At 40.9% G+C, this 20,812-nt stretch overlaps 1 protein-coding gene across 1 annotated transcript in view; it reads left to right on the forward strand.

Annotated features, from left to right (window-relative positions):
• The window catches only part of LOC136610023 (dynein axonemal heavy chain 3-like), a 1,175,415-nt gene that overhangs the window by 682,908 nt on the left and 471,695 nt on the right, over window positions 1–20,812 (forward strand). The window contains exon 47 of the mRNA XM_066589293.1: window positions 19,726–19,964. Within this exon, the coding sequence (XP_066445390.1) occupies window positions 19,726–19,964 (239 nt within the window). The remainder of the gene's footprint in view (window positions 1–19,725; window positions 19,965–20,812) is intronic.

Below are 20,812 nucleotides of genomic sequence, written 5' to 3' on the forward strand. Positions count from 1 at the left end.
CCTAAGCACTTCTGGCCCTAGGGTATGTCACAGAACTGCAGAGTGTTGCACTGTGAACTGCAACAGAGCGGTGATTTCAGAGCCCAGACAGAGCCAGGAAATAATTTTGCGCAAGCCTGCTGTAACACTTAGCTGGCTGCGTATCAATTTGGAGAACTACTACACCCAGCACAGGCCCAGAACACTGAGGACACTCACAGGCAGCCCAAATAGATTTTTTCCCACAAATTTTTTTTGCAAAGGCCCACTGCCTATATTCAATCAATAATATGTCTTCTGTCCCTGCCTAAGCACTTCTGGCCCTAGGGTATGTCACAGAACTGCAGAGTGTTGCACTGTGAACTGCAACACAGCGGTGATTTCAGAGCCCAGATAGAGCCAGGAAATAATTTTGCGCAAGCCTGCTGTAACACTTAGCTGGCTGCGTATGAATTTGGAGAACTACTACACCCAGCACAGACCCAGAACACTGAGGACACTCACAGGCAGCCCAAATAGATTTTTTCCTACAAATTTTTTTGCAAAGGCCCACTGCCTATATTCAATCAATAATATGTCTTCTGTCCCTGCCTAAGCGCTTCTGGCCCTAGGGTATGTCACAGAACTGCAGAGTGTTGCACTGTGAACTGCAACACAGCGGTGATTTCAGAGCACTGACAGAGCCAGGAAATAATTTTGCAGGCCCACTGCCTATATTCAATCAATATGTCTTCTGTCCCTGCCTAAGCGCTTCTGGCCCTGGAGTATTACTGCAGGGCGCAATGCTCTGCACGGCCGATATACCCAAAAAAAAAAAAAGTGCAACACTGCAAAAAACAGCCTCCACAGTACTGCACACGGTTAGATGTGGCCCTAAGAAGGACCGTTGGGGTTCTTGAAGCCCAAAATACTCCTAACACTCTCCCTATAGCAGCTCCGGCACCAGCAGCACTGTCCCTGATCTCTGTCAGAATGCATCTGTGGCGAGCCGCGGGTGGGGCCGATTTTTATACTCGGGTGACACCTGATCTCGCCAGCCACTCACTGCATGGGGGTGGTATAGGGCTTGAACGTCGCAGGGGGAAGTTGTAATGCCTTCCCTGTCTTTCAATTGGCCAGAAAAGCGCACTAACGTCTCAGAGATGAAAGTGAAAGTAACCCGAACATCGCGTGGTACTCGTTACGAGTAACGAGCATCTCGAACACGCTAATACTCGAACGAGTATCAAGCTCGGACGAGTACGTTCGCTCATCTCTAGTAATAACCTGTATTATAAAACATTACTGTATTTATCTGGCACTGTAAATTCTATTGAAGATCAAAAAAGAAAACAGCAAAACAGTTTTCTGTGCATCTTTCTTCTCTGAAACCGGAATAAAGAGTAAACAAGAAGTCATATATGTTTCAAAATGTTATCAATATAAAATGCAAGCCATTCTGCAAAAAACAAGCTCTTATACAGCAAAGGAAAGTTAAAAGTGTTCTAGTCTTGGAATGTGATGACACATAAAAAGTCTTTTTGTAAAAAAAAAGTGTGTTTATAGTGTGCCAATGTAGTAAGACATAATAAAACCTCTATAAATGTGGTGCTGTTGTAATTACCATTGAGCAAATTCTACTAGTAGAACCCTGTTTCAGGTTAAACTTTGCTAAAACTTTAGTTTGGCACAAACCTGAACCGATCCTCAGCTCTACCTGAAAGAGGATTCAGTTTGCTCAACACTATATAATGCTAAGAGATATTAAAGCCCTGTATAATACTCTGACAGTGTTATACAGGGCTTTTATGGCTCTTTAGACAGAGATATACACCAGTCTTAGAGTTTTGGTGAACTCGGTTTGTACTATCTACCAAACTGGTCAAAAATGAGCTTTTTAATACATCGTTCATTGCTAGTTGTAATCATAATGACCAGTAGAATAAAGTTAACATGATATTTATACCACATGGTGAACACTGTAAAAATAATTCTCAAAAAACAATGGTGAAATTGCTTTTCTTCCTATCTCCCTTGCAAAAAAAAATTGTGAAAGCTATTAAATATGTTATATTTACCATAAAACACAAGGTGTCCTACAGCTAGATTGACTAAAAAGTAAAAAAAAAAAAGTATAACTGCTGGTACCCCAAGGGAAAAATGATTTACTGGTCCTTAAAGGGTAAAATTCATCTTGTCACTAAGGAGTTAAAAATGGATTTAAGGTCACTGACTTCTGCGCAAAATATATTTGCACAAGATATGAATTCAAAATCTGCAATTAATAAGAAAGTGACATTTTCTGAAGCATTTTTCGAATCTTAACGTGATTGCTAGGGAGGTAAAGACTCTAGTAACAATTTGGTTTGGCCTCTTCTACTGCTGGGCTCCATAGTCACTGCTGTGTCTGCTCCCAAGGTAGCATGATCCCATGATCTAATATATATGTTTTAGTTCAAAATGGAAGGATACTCTGGCCATTATATGTACCCTTCCAGAGTTGATGCTGCTACCTATTACTGTGACAATTCATCAACTAACTAAGGCCATCAATTGCCGTAAAGTTCCATCCATAAAGATATCACTATTCTGATGGCCAGAAATTTGCTACATGAGTAATTTAAGGTGTTTTTACAATGAATGGCATTCTAGTGCACATGAATGTGTTTCCGGATATGCATGATAGCAGCAGCAGGGCACCAGAATGGACTCAGCAGGGTAAGTATATTTTAACCCTTTCCAATCCAATTAATATCCTGGTTTTCCAAGGGGGCTTACTCTTTTTTTGCTGTTATACAACAGCGCTATCTGCTGGCTAAAGCCAGTACTGCATGAGGTGACACATTGGATAGGCTCCAACAGCAGAGAGGCTGGCAATATACAGTAAGAGAACCCCGACAGACGTCTTCCAACATCGGAGCTGTACAGCCTTAAATTATAATGTCTTCAGAGGTCAGACAGTGGATTGGAAAGGGTTAAAATAAATAACTTACTTTTAATGGCCATCATCCAGTTGACAATCCTGAAATGTTCACAAGTTACAATAAAAACATTTTAGAAGTCACAAGTCCCTACAACCTCTGTACTTTAGCAAAGCATACAGCATAAAAGCATGGTTGGGAAAATAGGACAGCTTCTATTTTACCAATAATGTATTATATGTTTAGTTTTCTAAGCCCTTTAGCCATGGAAATAGTTTGTTACTTTCTGGAGTAATGGCGTCATAGTTGTTTCATGACAAAAAGCACATCATAGAAATATAATCTGTCAGCTGCAAGAAGAGTTGTAAGGGTTTGCATAAATAAAATGACTTATAGTTTGAGCAATTAATGAAAAAAAAGTTAACTCCAATGCCATTGTGTAACAGTCAGCTTCATCAAATGAATTCATTGATACATGTGCTAAATTCATGGACAGAAATGAAGCAAATTTAGAAAAGACTCCTTGAAGGTACTTGGGTTTCATATCTATTCAATTTTCTCTGTCTACTAAGTACTGATGTATAGAACACCTATTAAAACAAAATAAAAGTGGTGAAGGAAAAGGAATTTTGTGCCGATTTTAGTGACATTACAATAGAAAAATCTGATACAACCTTTTCATTTCTTCCGAGAAATGCTGTATTTAAATGACAATCATGTATCTGAATAACTGATAACCTTTGTTAGGCTATGTAATAGAACTTATCATGCTAATTTAATCAGCTATGCATTGAGCTTATGAAGAAAAAATGATTTTCCTTCCCTAAAAAGAATGAATGATAGTTTTTTTTTTTCATAAAGTGCAGAATTCAGGAGTGCAATTTTACAGCAAAAAGGCAAGAGGTAAAAAAAACCTCTTCTGATAGCGTAAAGCAAAGGATAAAACATCTTGTTTCCATGAAGGGCAAATTTGTGTCTAAAGGTTTAATATATATTGCAGTTAAAACTGCTTGACTTGTATTTTTCAAAATATAGATTGTATTATACACCCTGCCTTTATATTAACCTTCACACTCAAGTTAGACTTTCTCATTGCCAATTTCTTACAAAAAGATGGCCACAGAATTAAAATGTAAGTTGCTTATGATTTTCAACTAAAAGAAAACGGTACCTTTTGCTTTTCTAAAGATTTGTTTTTGGTGTTGGTTCACCAGCATGTAGAAATAATTAATATAGTGGCTATATATGCTATAGCTTTTATATATTATATCTAATCAAGATCCTGGCATGCTTTTTCTTTAAACAAATTTCTTTGAATGACATTTCTTAATTAAAATCCATTAATGAACCACATGATTGAATATTGGTTTAATGCCCTATATTTTTCCCTCAATCAGTTTAACTGAAGACTGAATCAAAACTTATACACTTACATGCTTATACACACTAGACAGAACTCTGCCATGCCTGTCAATTTCTGCAAGGTTGACTGACCAAAAAATGTGGGGCCCCCTTTGACTCTATAACAATAGTAAATGTTAAGGAAAGAGGGGTTAGGCATGTTGAATATCAGCATGCCCCATCCTACTATCTTGTAGAATATAAACCTCTAATGGAAGTATTTGGTAGTGGTTTATTCTCCTTACCCCCTTAAATGGGTTTTGGCCATTTTGAATGCCGTCATCTTGGATTCATCTCTGATTTTTCCTATAAGAAGGTAGGTTTGTGATATATCAAATTGGCAGATAATTTCACCAATTTGATATATTTGAGGTTAGTCCATCACAAAGACTTCTTTGTTTGTTCTCATGCTAACACAATGATTTTTCTTCACTATGGGCAATGTGAATTATGACATTATCTCATACAAAACATGTTGAAATTGTCCTTATGTCAGGTGAGCAAAGCACACGTCATCATAGCAGATTTCAATCAATGCTACCCAACCAGACTTACTATTACCCTCAATGCAATAGCCAAACATCTCTTCAAATTTTGGGAACCAGGTTCTATCACTGATGAAACAAAATCTAGATGACCAAAATCATTACTGAGAAACATGAGCAATCACTTGAGATAACGGCATTATTGCCTCCAATAAAGAAAAATCATTGTGTTAACAAGAGAACAAATAAAGTTATGTTAAAGTGAAGTACACAATTGCTTTTCTGGTGACATTCTCTGCCAGTTTGATATATCACACACTTACCTTCCAACTGGAAAAATTAGAATTGAATCAAAGATGACAGCTTTCAAAAGAATAAAATGAGAAAGGAAGATTTCCACCCCAAAATGCATTGCATGCCCATGATGTATGTTGCTATTAAAGCATTTCCTGATGTAAATCTACATTAGTACCTTGGCTCTTATACTTCTAGCTTCCACATTGGAGGGATCTGTAGTTACACTAGACACGAAGCGCTGCGGAATATGTTGGCGCTATATAAATAAAGTTTATTATTATTACTAGACCCCTCCTTTCAATAATTGTCATTTTCAAATGTTTTATTGTTGCAATAGTATATTGTATACTCAACAATTGACCTTAGCACAGGACTTTTTTATTCATCTTATTAATTTCTTGTTATACTAAACCATTTACTTTGGATTTCGGACCCTCCCAGATGCTCTCTCCACTCTGTGCACTTCAATTTTCAAGTGCTTTCTCCGTTTGGCATACAGGGACTAGAGGTGTGACAGCTGGCACCCCCTTAGTTCCAGCTACCCACACCAGGTGAGTCCCTACCTATATATCTTTTTAAATATCTACTTGTATTTTTATATTTAGAAGAGCTGTCCTACCTACACATTGTCTTTTTCCAGCTTTCAAAATGGCTGTCACATTTTGTCACTTGGCCTAATAGATGTCCCCCTTCCCTTGCAGATTGTATGCAAAATTGGATTTCTATCTGCCAAACCATTTTCATTCTATATGGGTGTTGCTATGCTTTTGAAACATCTTGTATATTCAACATAAAAACATCATTTAAATAATGTAATTTTCTCTTGACGCTTTCTCTTTAATCCTTAAGAGTCACCCAGCGAGTATAAATCCTTGTCATACCACAGTAAAAGATGGTTAAACTTAGGGTGGAGCTAACCACCAAAGAGACCGGAGGTGCAGCCGGGGAGCTCTGCTGATACAGGGGCAGAGAACGCCACTATAGGAAATCCCACAGCTTCCAGGATCACTGCCATCACTGCCACTGTCCTCCAGGCAACAGGAGGAGTGGAAAGAGGGTCTTCATGGCTTGAGCTGAGACTGCCAGAGTCTCTGGCCCAGTGCAGCCTAGTGGAGCCAGTGAAACCGCAGGCTAAATTTCCGGACTGGCCGACGCCATGGCTGATTGCTGGGCAGATTGGGAGCAGTAGAAGCTGGCCAGTGACCCTATAAGACTACCACAGCGCACCCAGAGGCCAGGGGAGAGGTGAGTGGACTTCTCAGGAGGTTAGAGGGCCCAAAATCGCGGACCTGAGCGTCGCTAACAGGGCTCACAGAACAGACCCCTGAGAGGGGTTGAGGCCCCCAATACCCCTCTACATACCTGGGGCAATGGACATTCTCCTGGGGAGATACCCCTCTGCATCCCAAGGTGTGAGGTCTCCCTGCATGTCTGCGCCCTGTATGCAGTCTGGGTCCCTGGATTGATGGAGCTCACCTCCTGGCAGGCAGCCATCTAGACTGAAGGCAGCAAAGATCTGGCAACAGATCGAAACATTGCATGGGTGATATTGAGGAATAAAACGTTGGATTTTATATTGCATCTCTTCTGCTGCCGTGGATTTACTTCTTCGTCTAGACTGAAGGCAGAAATCAGCTGGTTCTCCCCTGCAGCTGCAGGGGAGAACAGTGAAAACAGCAGGGAAGAGAAATTAAAAGTTCAGAGTGAAAAATTAAAAGAAAGTGCACAAACACAATATAAAAGAAGGGGGGAAAAGAAGAAAGGAGAGAGGAGAAAAAGATAAAAGTTGAGATGAAATAATTGTAGAAATTATAGGAGGGAAAAAGTTGAAAAGTAAAAGCAGAAGGGAGAAAAAAGTACCTGACCTCCTCCTTGCCCCATGATTGGAACCGTGCACTCCTAAAACTAACATTTACTTTATGCCATAGACACATGGGTGGTCTGAGAAGGATGCTCTGATGTCCAACTAGATCACGCTTGGGCTGGACCATTGCACCCTCTGAGAAAATGACCAGAACCAAAGAGAAGACCCCTCAGGACTCTCAAACTACAATACAAGGTACACTCTCAGAAATATTCGCATCTCAATCCCAAGGCGATTCACAAGTGGGATCAGGGCCCCCAAGCCTGGCCACTTCCAACCAGCTATGTGACACCACCATGCCACACAGAAACCCTCACCCAGCTTCCCCGGCTCTTACAGGTCCACAGTCAGCTCTCCTGATCCAAATGAAGTCCATCTTTAAAGAGGAATTCGCCTCAGCAGCGAAAGATTTTACTAAACAAATAAAAGATCTAGGACAAAGAACAGAAGAACTGGAACAGAAAACAGATGAAATAGTGGTGGCTCTGAAGGATGATAAGCAACGGATTAAGGAGCTCAAGTTCAGATTAAACCATCCAAACAAGAAGACATGGAAAACAGGACCAGGCATGTTAATATTCAGATTCAAGGGTTCCCAAAAACTGTAACTGCTCTGAGGGAGACAGCTACCACCCTTTTCTCTGCACTCTTGTCCAACACTGAACAACAAATGCTACGGATGGACAGGATCCATCAGGCCCTGACCCGTCCGCCTAACCCTGATCTACCCCAACATATTAAAATTGTACTACAGCAAAGTACAGGACCAGCTTTTTACAGCAGCAAGGCAGATGTCCCAACTCTGGGGATATCCAACTTTATGCTGACATTGTTCCCACTACACTTGCAAATGCAGATTGCTTTGACCAGTGACTCAGGCTCTCCAAACAGCCAATGTAAAATACAAATGGGGCTTCCCGTTTGCCCTCATTTTCCAGCACCAAAGGTAGATCCTACTCAGCAAGAACCCTCAAGGAGGCCTATCAAGCTGCAGAGACTGCAAGAAGTGGCAACAACTTCTGCTCCAGGAGGTCTACCACTGCCTCCCAGACAAACTTGAACCAAGACAGATCCATTCAGACATTCAACTGGACTGGCTTCCACTCCAGTTTGGCCCTGAGTGGACATAGACATGTGAGCAAAACATCTGAGGGGCAGCCTTGGAGGTCGCAGAGACAGGGCACACATGACAAGGGTTGGGTGGGATTGGTGTGGGGTATGCCCGCAGTTTTGAGGGCCTTATGTCCATTGAGAGTTTAATTAAGATGTTGCTTGCTTAACGAGTTAAACTCATTCTGTGCCATTCTTATGCGCTCTGCAACCAGCTTTCCTTTACCTCAGGGAAGGGGCTTTCCCTTGTTTCTTGACTGGGACAGGGGATAGGGTGGCTTGCAGACTGCATTCAGGAGCAAGATGGATGTCTGTGGGAGTTGGGGGTCAGCCCTCTCCCCAACATCAAAGTGTAAAGCTTTATTGATGATTATATTTTGTAAAAGGTTATGCAGGTTCATCCCTGCTTTTCATATTATAACACATTTAGATGACTGTCGAACACCTGCTATTGGGGAATGATCTCAGTCATCCCTGGTTGGATCTTAGGATCCACTACCTTGTTTTACAGTTCCAGACTTTGCCAAGTCTGAACTGTAAGTCATTGTTTTGTTTTGTTTTTGTCACTGGGTTGTCAAGTCAGTCCAACTTTACACAACTCCCCAAAATGTTATTATGGGGATCTGGTTTAAGGGGTGTCCACAGGCTGTTCCTTTCCTATCCTTGTGGTTCATATCATGCCACATAATGTATGGGGCTTTAACTTGCCCCAGAAAATGAACTGGCCTTTCTATCATACGGGATACACCACTCAGACATAATATTCATCCAGGAAACCCACTTCTCCTAGTCCTCCTCCCTCAGCTATTTTAATCCACAGTGCTCCAGTATGCTGCATCTGCTACCACAAAACATAGAGGGGTGCTGATGCTCTGTCACAATTCCCTGCCCCTACACATAAACCAAGTAGACGCAGATGATGAGGGACGGGTCCGTATAGTTTTGGGGACACTATATGACCAACACGTGGTATTTGTTAATGTATACTCCCCTCAGAGAACCCAGTACCTACTCTACTACTTCTGAGCCACAAGCTCGCACAAGCAACATCAGCCAAATTATTTTGGGCTGGAGAATTTAACCTTCTGTTCTCCCACAGACTGGACAGAACAGCTTCAAATCCCAATTGATTTTCCACAGCCCAGAGATGGTGATGGACAGACTCCTTGGCATCTCTGTCTGTGGCTGATTGCTGGAGAGAACTCTATGGCGCCAAAAGAGGCTACACCTATTACTCACTGATGGTCCACTTGTATTCCAGGTTGGGCTATATTCTAATCTCAACTTCCCTCCTTCCAGTCCTAGCCTAGATCAGACACATCCCCTGCCAATGGTTGGATCACGACATAGTACTAACCTCTATTCTATTGACAGCAAAGACCTGCCTCAGATCCAGATGGTGTGTAAAGAAATCCCTTCTGAGAGACCCAGTACTACTTGTCCAAACCACAGAACAACTTAAAGACTATTTTGAAACAAACACCAGGCCCGACTCTACCGCCATGTGGAACTGGCTGGCCCAAAAAGCCTACATAAGGGGTCACTTTATCAAAATATCGTCAAAGAGAGAAAGAGAACAAGCCCTCCTAGCCCTAGAAAGAAGGCTCTTCCCCTGCAAACATTAAATCAGCAAAATCCCTCCTTAGCTACGACAAAGGCAATCACGTATATTAAACTACAAATCAATACACTCCTCTCACAGGCGGTGGAACAAGCTCTTCAGTGGATAGGGGTGACCTATTATCAATACACTAACCAATGAGATTGGCTACTTGCAGACAGTTTTCGAAACAGGGCTAGAATTAATAATGTTTTCAAAATTAATGCTCCTCAGAGAAAACCAACGTCCAACCCTGACTGGATCTATGATACGTTCCATGAGTACTACAACACACTGTATAAGGGCCAAGAGAGTAATGCATCTCCCCAGAAACCACTTTTCTGGGAGCCCTAAAACTCCCCTCCCTTTCAGATTATCAAAGAGAATCCCTGAACGCTGATGTCTCTGAGAAAGAGATCCTAAACACCATTAAAACATCAAGCTTGGTAAGGCCCCCAGACCCGACGGTTTTACTGCCCTCTATTACAAAAAATGTAAATAAATTTTAGTCCATCCATTAAAAAAATTCCAGGACTTCATTATGGTACAGACTCCTCTGAATGAATTCCTCGTTTCCCAACTCACAGTAATCCCTAAAGGAAATAAAGACAATCTGTCCCCCCAAAATTATAGACCTATTTCGTTACTTAACCTGGATTATAAGATTTTTACGGTCATTCTAGCTGCACGGCTGAACCTCCTTCTCCCGGCCTCAGTCCATCGGGATCAGATAGGATTTATACCTGGCAGACAAGCTCCAAATAAAGTATTAAATATCATTAACCATGTCACCAATGCAAAAGCCCAGGTGACCTTATTAGTTTTTGATACATTATCGTGGAATTATTTATTTTGGGTTCTAAAGCACATTGGAATCCAAGGGCCTCTACATGAGTTACTCCTATATGAATTAACGGAGGAACCAGAAATGATGCCCCTGTTCCCAGCTCTATTTGCTTTAGCTATTGAGATACTGGCAGAGGCCATTCGCAATAACCCTAATGTTAAGGGGGTGAAGTTCGATGGTTATGAATATAAATTAAGCCTATTTATGGATGACCTCCTGTTAACCTTATCCCAACCCTTAATGACTTTGCCGAACTTAATGTCTATTCTAGACTCCTGGGGAGCTTTCTCAGGCCTCTGAGTAAATATAGATAAATCAGAAGTATCTTATATCAATACCTCGGAACATGTTAGGAAACTGGTTGACCTCCACTTGCAATTTCAATAAAAACATTATATTACATACCTGGGTGTTTATATGACTACTTCAATGGAATTATCCCCCCCTACTTAAGAAACTTACATCAGACCTGCTGAAATGGGATAAGCCCTACTTGTCATGGGTGGGTAGGATTAATGCAATTAAAATGGTCACTTTGCCAAGAATACTCTCTCTTTAGATGTTTACTGATACCTATCCCTCTGCCCACCCTTTGTAGTTTCCAACATACCGTACTTCAATTCATATGGGCCAACAAATGTTCGAGGGTCAAACATACTATAATGTACTACCACCAACGACTGGGAAGCCTCTCAGTGCCCAACCTAGTAAAGTATTACAAATCTGCGTGATTAGCCCAATGGGCTACATGTTTCGGTAGCACAAATAACCCGCTCTGGGTGGGCATTGAAAAAAGAAGCATAAATCCGTACCCAATACCATCCTTAACTTGGTCCACAAACCCTCTTCCCTCAGGATTGCTGCAAATGAGCACTCTCTCTAACTATTCCCTTTTGCTGTGAAGTACCCATTTTAAATATAACCTATCCTCTAAGCCCTCACCAATTCTAACATTAATCCCTAACCCACAATGTTCACTGAGTTTGGACCTAGCCTGCTTCACTTGGTGGAGATCCAATTGCACAACTAAATTACGCCATTTCTACTATGAAAAAAATTTTACTACCAAATAGCAATTTATAGCCACATTTAGCCACCCATACAGAAATACCTTCAGATCCTCCAGGTGTTCCATATTGTCCAATCCCTACTTCTGCCCCCTGTTGTCCCCATTCTCACCCCGTTTGAAAACCTTTGTGCTAATGACCCCTCTTGGAGAGGAACTCTCTCATATATAGCATGCTGAACCAATTCTTCATAAAACATACTTAGTTCCACTGAGAATCCACAATGAGTACCCATCTTCCTCCCAGCTTTGTTTTCGAGTCTCAGGAGGTAGGGCATATGCTCCACACTTAGTGGTTTTGCATGTAGGTTGTTAAGCTGTGGAAGTGAGTCCATAATTTGATAAATCAAATGTTTGTGGGCCCAATATCTAAATCTCCCACAGTTTTCCCTTCTAGGAGACCAGCCACCGAAGCTTGAATTCAGAGCCCATCGGCTTATTCAGGTCATTTGTATGGCTGCAAGTATCCATATTGCTTCAAAATGGAAAACCCTGAACCTCTCTTTTCCTAAGGTGACCAATAGAATTTCCACAATTATGCTCTACGAAAGGGTCCACACTATCAGAACGGACTCCCTACCCAATTTCCTAAATACATGAAATTACCCTGGATTCACTCAATATCTTTCTGACATTTCCAACATAGTTTGGATAAGTATTATCCATGTTTTTTTGAACGTCCTGATGTTAGTTTGGGTTCTGCTAGAATGTTTTAACCCTTTCTTTTCACAAGCACATAGCTTAGAAGGTGCATTGGCCATTGGCTCACCAGAAATTTAACTCTGTAATGCCAATAACCAGAACTTTGAAACATAATTTTATTAATGAGTTATTTTGTTTATCAAATTCAGCTTTACCTGTTATATTAGTTTACTTGGTAATTTTTTGTTTATAGAACTAAATGTATTATTCGTAAATACTAAGATCTCACTGAGGAAATTCCCGCAATACAATCATTGAATAATTGCTATTTTTGTAAACAACATTTTCATTATATACTGTCTGTCTATCGATTTATTTATCCATCCATCCACATAGTCTGTGCTGAATTTTCAGGCAATGTCTATCATACGCATATATAATAGTGTTTAAGGTAATAAGAATTTGAGTTACTCAAGAAAGTGAATTTTGCCTATAGATTTCTGTCAACTTATACAGTGATGTTTAAACTTTAAAATTAGTTCTGTCAATGTAACCTCAATTTGAGTGTCTTGCCAGAGGCTATTTCCACTTTCTCTCCACCTAGTTTCCAAAATTTCTCTGCGGAAATGAGATCTTTTTTTAGATTACAGTTTGGTAACCAATAAGAGAACATTTTTATGTCATGTTTGCTAAGGAATAACAACAACTTTAGCTGTAGGCAAATAAAGTATCTGCCCTCAAGCCAGTTTCCGCTCTAGACGGCATGATGTTAATAGGGAAATGGTATGTATCAGGTAAATTGAGTCAGCTTCCATACACTGTAGATCATAATTGACAATTCCTCAATTTCTTGCATATATTTTAGCATTAAGCCTAGTTTCAATACACATATAGTAAATGGAGAATAAAGACAGATATATTCAAAGGGTACCAATTTTTTAATGGGGGCACATTTATGCCAGTTTTATGCTGAAGCCAATATTTACCAAGCTTCTCTCTAACTTTTACTTTTGGCAAAACAAGACATATTTAATTAGCTATGCCATTTCCAAATTGGCATTTGCTGTCTTGAAGAAGGCAACGCACACTACTCCGTAATTTTATATTGGCGTACCCAATGCCATATGGTTTCTTATAGCACCAGTATCTATACAGTATTGTTCAACAAATATTCATAAAATAGATTTGGAAGGAGAATGAGCTATATGGAGGAATGTGATAGGAAAAGGGGTAAAATGGGTAGAGGATCATAGTAAATAAAATAAGTGCTAGTTTGTCAATGCTGCAATTTTGCAAACTACTAATGCTTCATGCACACAACGGTGTCTGGATACTAAATAGAGTATTACTGTATACAGTTAGTCCCTGACTTGCGAGCAGGTTCCGTTCCGGGAGCCCGTTCGCAAGTCCGTTTTGTTCGCAAGTCCGAACAAATGGTTGTATGGAGGGGATCGCGGGTGGATCCCGCTCCATACAACGTCGGGTGCCGGCTGTTCTTACAGCGGGCACCCGGCGGCAGCAGTTCCGACGAGCCGTGGCGCTTGTCGGAACTGTTAACACTTTAAATACCGCTCTGACAGCGGTATTTAAAGTGTTAACAGTTCTGACGAGCGGCGCGGCTCGTCGGAACTGCTGCCGCCGGGTGCCCGCTGTAAGAAACAGCCTGCACCCGACGTTCAGGGGGCCCATACAGCATCCCATGATGAGATCGCGGGACGCTGTGTGGTTGCTAGGCAGCCGGGGACCTCCTGAAAGGCCCCAGGGCTGCCTATGCAGAATGCCTATCAAGCGCACGGCTTGCTAGGCGCTCTGCATAGACAGCCCTAGGGCCTTTCAGAAGGCCCCCGGCTGCCCAGCAACCGCGATGTGACCGGACAGGCTTCTATCAGGCTTGATAGAAGCTTGTCCGGTCCCTGCACAGCATGATGTAATGCCATAGCATTACATCATACTGTGCAGGACAGATAGTTCGTATCTAGCAAAATTCGTAAGTCGAATGTTCGCAAGTCGGGGACTATCTGTATTCACTAGGTCCTGCATATCACCTTTAACTTGAATGTGTGTCAAACTATGTTATGAAAACAGTTCATCTAGAGCAGTGTTCCCCAACTCAGGTCCTCAGGGACCGCCAACAGGTCATGTTTTCAGGATTTCCTCAGTATTGCGCAGGTAATGTAATTATTGTTAGTGCCTCACACATTGCCACAGGTGTTCTTACTATAGGATATCCTGAAAACATGACCTGTTGGTGGTCCCTGAGGACTGGAGTTGGGGACCCCTGATCTAGAGGAAACCCAATCTATCACATGGAGCCACTCACTGAACTATGCATGCCACAGCACAGTATAAAATACTCTTCCATGTTGTGCTGAGAGTTTGGATAAAACGCACACAGCCGTATATATGAGGTATAAAAAAGAAGATATATTGTAGGTTATTGTACTGAAATGTAATTATCTATCTATCCATCTATGTCTGCTTATCTAAATACCAGTGTTAGAATTTGAACTTTAGCATTTCTTTTATTATCCTGCAAAAAGGGATCTTCTGTTTCATGGGTTAATTAGAATATTCCACAGCGCCTGAATAACATCAAACGCAGAAACGTTTAAGAAAGATTTTAAGCTCTGAGAATATTTATTACTTCACTTTCAAGACATTGGCTTGTAATGATGAATTTATGAAGGTGAATACAAGCTTATGACAGATGGTTGGCTTCTCTCTTTGATTCTTTAAAATTGAGCATCCTCTATTTAAATCAAATTTATCTAGAAAATCAACAAGCTAATTGTCTGCTATAAAACACACATTTACTAATGGGACTCAGTGATTTCAACTAGACATAGAACACTTCACTTTTTAAAAGAAGAATTTACCTCATATTAGACTTCACACTGTATGGTCTATATCAGAATAGTCATTAATGCATCATGACAACAGTTTGGGGAAAAAAAGTAACAACTATTCCAAATATTACTTTATGCAGAAATGTTTAATGCATGTGCTGCTCGCTGCAAGTTAATTTGCAGTTTAAGTGCTCAATCAGACGTGCATGTGTTTTGCGCACACATAATGCACCCTTCTAAAAAAACCAATGGGTTCCTATAGAAGCATTCATATGCGCGAACTTTGGCGCGCAAAACAGTGGGCACCTAAAACAGATAGGACATGCACTATCTTTGGTGCGCGTTTTGCAGGAGTTTCCGTTGACTCCTATGGGAGCAGGAGTTAATGGAAACTGCTGTGCAGGGAATAGCTTCCCGGCTGCTTACAGCAGGGCATTTAAAAGGTGCCTAAATGTCGCACTGTTAACCCCTTAGTCCCCACAGGGATGAGTGGACTCCCCGAGGGTTCCGTTAATCCCTGCGAGGAGTCCCCTCATCACTGAACACTGTGACAACACTGTTACAGTGTTCAGTGATGAGGGGTCTGCAGCGGGGACAAAAGAATACCCTGCCGCAGCTGTCACAACTGTGGCAGAGGACCCCGATGCTATTCCATTGCTTTCAATGGGGCCGGCTCTGCTTTCCCAGTGTAATGCGTGCAAATTTGAGCACCCCCCATAAACTTCTACGGGGTCCTTTGGTGTGCAAATATGCAGGAAAATAGAGCAGGGGATGAGAATGAATTCATTGAAATGAATGGGTTCTATTCTGTGTGTTTTGCACATGCAATTTTTGAATGCACAAAGACATGCGAAAATATGTCTGTGTGCAGCAGCCCTAAGAAGCACGATATTTGGTAAAATTATGATTTTCTGTTTAGCTATTTTCACCCGTGTGGTGTTTTCATTTGGTGTATGCAAATCCTGAATGGGTTGATAGATCTCTGTAGCACCCACAAATGGCACTTTCCTTTTGACATCCACCAGGCAGGTGTATATTAGTATAGATTGTTCTTTGACTGTATAGTAAACTGTAACCTGCTGTGCTTTCCGGTTGGCCAAGTGGTATATTTTTTTTTCCAGCATGAGAATCTATGAATGATGTGTCCAACTGTATGATATTCCATTGCATACTATGGAGCTTAACTTTTGGTGCATACATACATGAGATATTTTCCCATGGTATGCACAAATGTACAACGTGATCATGTTGCAAAAAGAGCCTTAAAAAGTTGTAAGCAATTCCCCATTTTATATATTATCCCTTGCTCTCTCTTTTCAAATAGAACTGATACAAATATAGAACCTGGTTTCCGTTTTAGCTAACCAACAGATATAGGCTGTCACACTTCATATAGATGGGAGTGTTTGTTTAAAGGGGTTGTCCAGTTCTAAATGAATAATGATGTATGCTCAGGATAGGTCACCACTGACTGATCAGTGTGAGTTATTGGGCCACTATCCCAGTGTACAGAGCTGGAAACACACAGCTCTGTACAAACTGCAGTGGCCTGGTATGGTATTGCGGGCAAAGTTTCCATTTAAATGAATGGGAACTTTGTCTGCAATACTATGCCAGGCCAATGCAGTGTATATGAAGTAGTGCGCTTCCGACACACAGAGGCCTCATGTACAAGCACATTGATCCCAGTAAACAACTGATTAGCAGGGACCCTGGGCAGCAGATTCATGTTGATTAGCTATTGATGACCTATCCATAGGATAGGTCATCAATCATTTGTAGCTGGTCAACCTCTTTAATCCATTTGTTTGCATGTTGTCCATTTGCTTTCATATTAAAAGCCATTGCTAATATTTTGAAAACTTTGTAACTGTGGTGTGACTCATTTGTTTTAATAGGATGTAAGAAAATAGTTCAGGACCAGGCACACACATAACAGTGCCACTAATTAAGGCCCATTTACACTGGATGAATGTTGGGCAAAGGATGCCCAACACTCGTCCCTGCACATACTGAATGGCCATTGTGTTAAGTGAATGGAGAGGGGCAGGGAAGAGCAAGTAGCAAAATCTCCTCCAGCCACCCCAGCACCTTTCTGGCCGCTTTGTCACAGAGCTAGCAATACTCGCCCTTGTATGACAGCACCGGAGCGCGTATGTGCGGGGACGAGTGTCGGGCATCATTTGCCTGACATTCATCCAGTGTGAATGGGCCTTTATTATTGCAAAAATTATAGAGGTAACCGAGTGCACCTTTACTTTCTACTTTCCTTAGAAAACCACCACAGCAACCATAACTATGAGAGATGGAGCAGGACACTGTGCGGAAGAAAGTCTTGACCATCAGAAGACTAAAGTGATGTCATCAGCATCATAGTTATGGGCTGTAGGCTAAGTTCACATGCTGCAGAGAGGAGGCGAACATAGAATGCTGCGGTAAAATCTTGAGATGAATCTTGCATGTTGATATACTTTATAGCATTCAGTTTCATCTGGATTTTACCACAGCTTCAGAGTTCACTGTTCTCAATGGAGTAGATGAAGTCATCAGCATTCTACAGTTAAAAAAATTATAACTATTTCTGATGAGATCATGACCATGCTACCAATTTATTAATCCTAAGCATGCTTTCAAATCCATAGTAATTTTAGTGCAGAATAATCAACTATAATCTACAGATAAGTGTGAACCTTAAACTCAGAGCATAGTAATAATAATTTTGTGCTAATTAAGAGTGGTCTGCTTCATGGCTCTACTAAAATGTAATATTATGATAATTCCAGGCAGCTACATATTTTACATAAACTGATTCTCTATATACTGCACACATTTTTGATTTAACAACTTCTTTATGGGTGCAGTTTGATACTGCAGTCATCTGTTGCTGTCTTCCACCTATCTCCTCTCCTGCACTGTCTCACTGGGATCTATTACACAACTGTTGAAAACCCCAGCAAGGTGCACACTGCAAATACATAGTGATTAGAGATGAGCGAGCATACTCGCTAATGGCAATTACTCGATCGAGCATTGTCCTTAGCGAGTACCTGCCCGCTCGGAAGAAAAGGTTCGGCTGCCGGCGCGGGTGAGAGGTGAGTTGCGGCAGTGAGCAGGAGGGAGCGGGGAGGAGAGAAGGAGAGAGAGATCTCCCCTCTATTCCTCCCACTCTCCCCCGCCACTCCCCGCCCGCCGCCGGCAGCCGAACCTTTTCTTCCTAGCGGGCAGGTACTCGCTAAGGGCAATGCTCGATCGAGTAATTGCCCTTAGCGAGTATGCTCGCTCATCTCTAATAGGGATGCAAGACTCCCATTCAAGTAAATGGTCAGTTACAAAATATATCGGATGCGCCTTTCTGTCTCTGTGGATCTTCAAAAATGGTATTCAAACAAAACCCAGAATGGAACCATTCACTTTATTTAATCAAATGGAGACCAAAGCTGTAAACTGTTTGACATGGTTTTCAATTGTTCCTGATTCCCTATTTGAAGTCAATCTTTACATTTTAGAATACTGTTTTTTTGGAGATTGAAGCCGCATCAAAACATGGGAAGGTACAGGAGGATCAAACGCTGTGTGAATGCAGACTAAAAGTTAACGAAGCAGGCAGAAAGAATGCCAAATTTACAACAGTGCTGCCTACTGTGTGATAAATTTGCAGGTCTTGCAGGATATGTTAGACACTTATCTCCTCATTATGTCACCTCTTGCCTGGCTTTTACATTACCCTAATATGCTATACGTAAATAATAATGCATTTTAACACTCCACTCATCCATGTCACTGTTTCTAGACACTCAGTCTAGTTGTTATTTGTTATATTTTTAAAAAGTGTTTACAAACATAACAAACTGCTGCACCCCAGCTTGTGGTACAATTTGTATCAAAATTCTGGTTAATTTTAACCTCTCTTGTAATTTCATTTTTTCCCCCTCTCTTAGCCCTGAATCCTGCAGTGGTATTCGTGTGTGCCCGCGGACATGGAGAGGAAAAGACATTTTCTTACCTCTCCGGATCCAGCGCAGGTCTCCTATGAGCTGGCCGGATCTTCTTTCTCGGCTGATCCGCGGCACAGCCACAGAGACAACTGCAGGTGTGCCGCGCATCGGACGACTTCCATTGACTTCAATGTAAGCAGTCCCTGTGGGAACTGCAAGAAAATGGAGCATGCTGCGATTTCTTCCCGTGCGTAAGATCCATTCACCAGGAAAAAAAATCACATCCGCATGCCTTAAATTGCAGTGTGAATGCTAATGCATCCCTATGGGCGGCAAGAGTGCATAGATAGATAGATAGATATGTATATATATAGATATATATATATATAGAGAGAGAGATAGATATATATCTGTACATATATATATATATATATATATATATATATATATATATATATATATATATATATATATATATATAATTAAAATCCACCCGTGGCCATTGACCCTTACCCAGAAAGTCTCTGATGTTCATAAAAGAATTCTCTAACATATAATCATAACATCTTCTCCAGAATTAAGAATTTGCTTTACGTGTCTCATCTAGTGTTAAGTACTGGAACACTGCAGACTAATATCTTCTACATTAGGAACTCTGCCTGTTTATCTAAAAGAAGTTTATTTGTGACAAAAGAATGATTAATAAAACATTCTATTTACATTTTCGGGACCTGTTCTCTTTTCTTCTTGCAGCTTAATGACATTATAGTGAGCACGCCTGGGACTGCTATGCAGATGTACTTCCTGGAGACATTGCTGCTTCAAGACAAGCCATTACTTTTTGTGGGCCCCACAGGCACAGGAAAGACAGCTATTACAAACAGCTTCCTGCGACACTTACCTCAAGAAAAATATGTTGTATGTCAAATTAACTTCTCAGTGCAAGCTTCAGCTAATCAGACCCAGGACATCTTCCTAACAAAACTAGAAAGGTACCCTGACTTTTAATTAAAATCAACTATGTAATAGTGCTGAATGTACTCCACAGAGGTTATCCCACAAAATAATATTAACCACCTAGCATCAGCCTCTGACAGTACAAATGAAATCTGATTGGTTTCATTCTACACTGTTTACAGGAACCCAAACTACATTTTAATTGTTGTTGACAAAGATTCTGATTTATACTGAGCAGGAAATAGAACGCAATTCTAGAGAGCATGTGTCGTCTTAACTTTTTCTTCTACTCTTCCATGGGAGAATAAATAGACATCTGGTCCTGGGCTTTCCGCAGTCCATGGCATATTAAAATGAATCACTAAATTCTGACTTAATAGGAAATAAGGGCCATCTGTTAGTGTAAGATCAAAGCAGCAGGTGTGCACTTGCCAACAAAAGGAAGGTGAAGGTAATGTCTTTGAGGTTGAAAGTGTGAAAGGAATGGTTTCTTCTTTACTTATAAATGCGGGGTTACCTACTGTGTAAATGCAATGTACCGAGGATTCTCTAATCTTTCACTAATATAAATAGAAACATAAGGACAGTTTAAGACTATGTGAAAATATACGTAATTAGAACAATGCTTTAAACTACTGTTTAATAGCAACATCTCTTAGAAGTGCTTTCCGAGGCTTCATTTGCTTTTAGCGTTCCTCAGCCTCTGAACTTTGTTTTCAGAGGTCCTTGTCACAAGATTTCTGAAATCAACATTCTCCACATTTGGCCAAGCCTCTATAATTATATTAATTATTGCATGCTGTAAAATTATTCTGTTACCTTGCTTTATTAGTATTTCAGTATCTGACAGGCTGTAGTTTATGCCGTGTGATAATATTTATAC

Source organism: Eleutherodactylus coqui, chromosome 2, assembly GCF_035609145.1.
Source record: "Eleutherodactylus coqui strain aEleCoq1 chromosome 2, aEleCoq1.hap1, whole genome shotgun sequence".
Classification (NCBI taxonomy): Eukaryota; Metazoa; Chordata; class Amphibia; order Anura; family Eleutherodactylidae; genus Eleutherodactylus; species Eleutherodactylus coqui.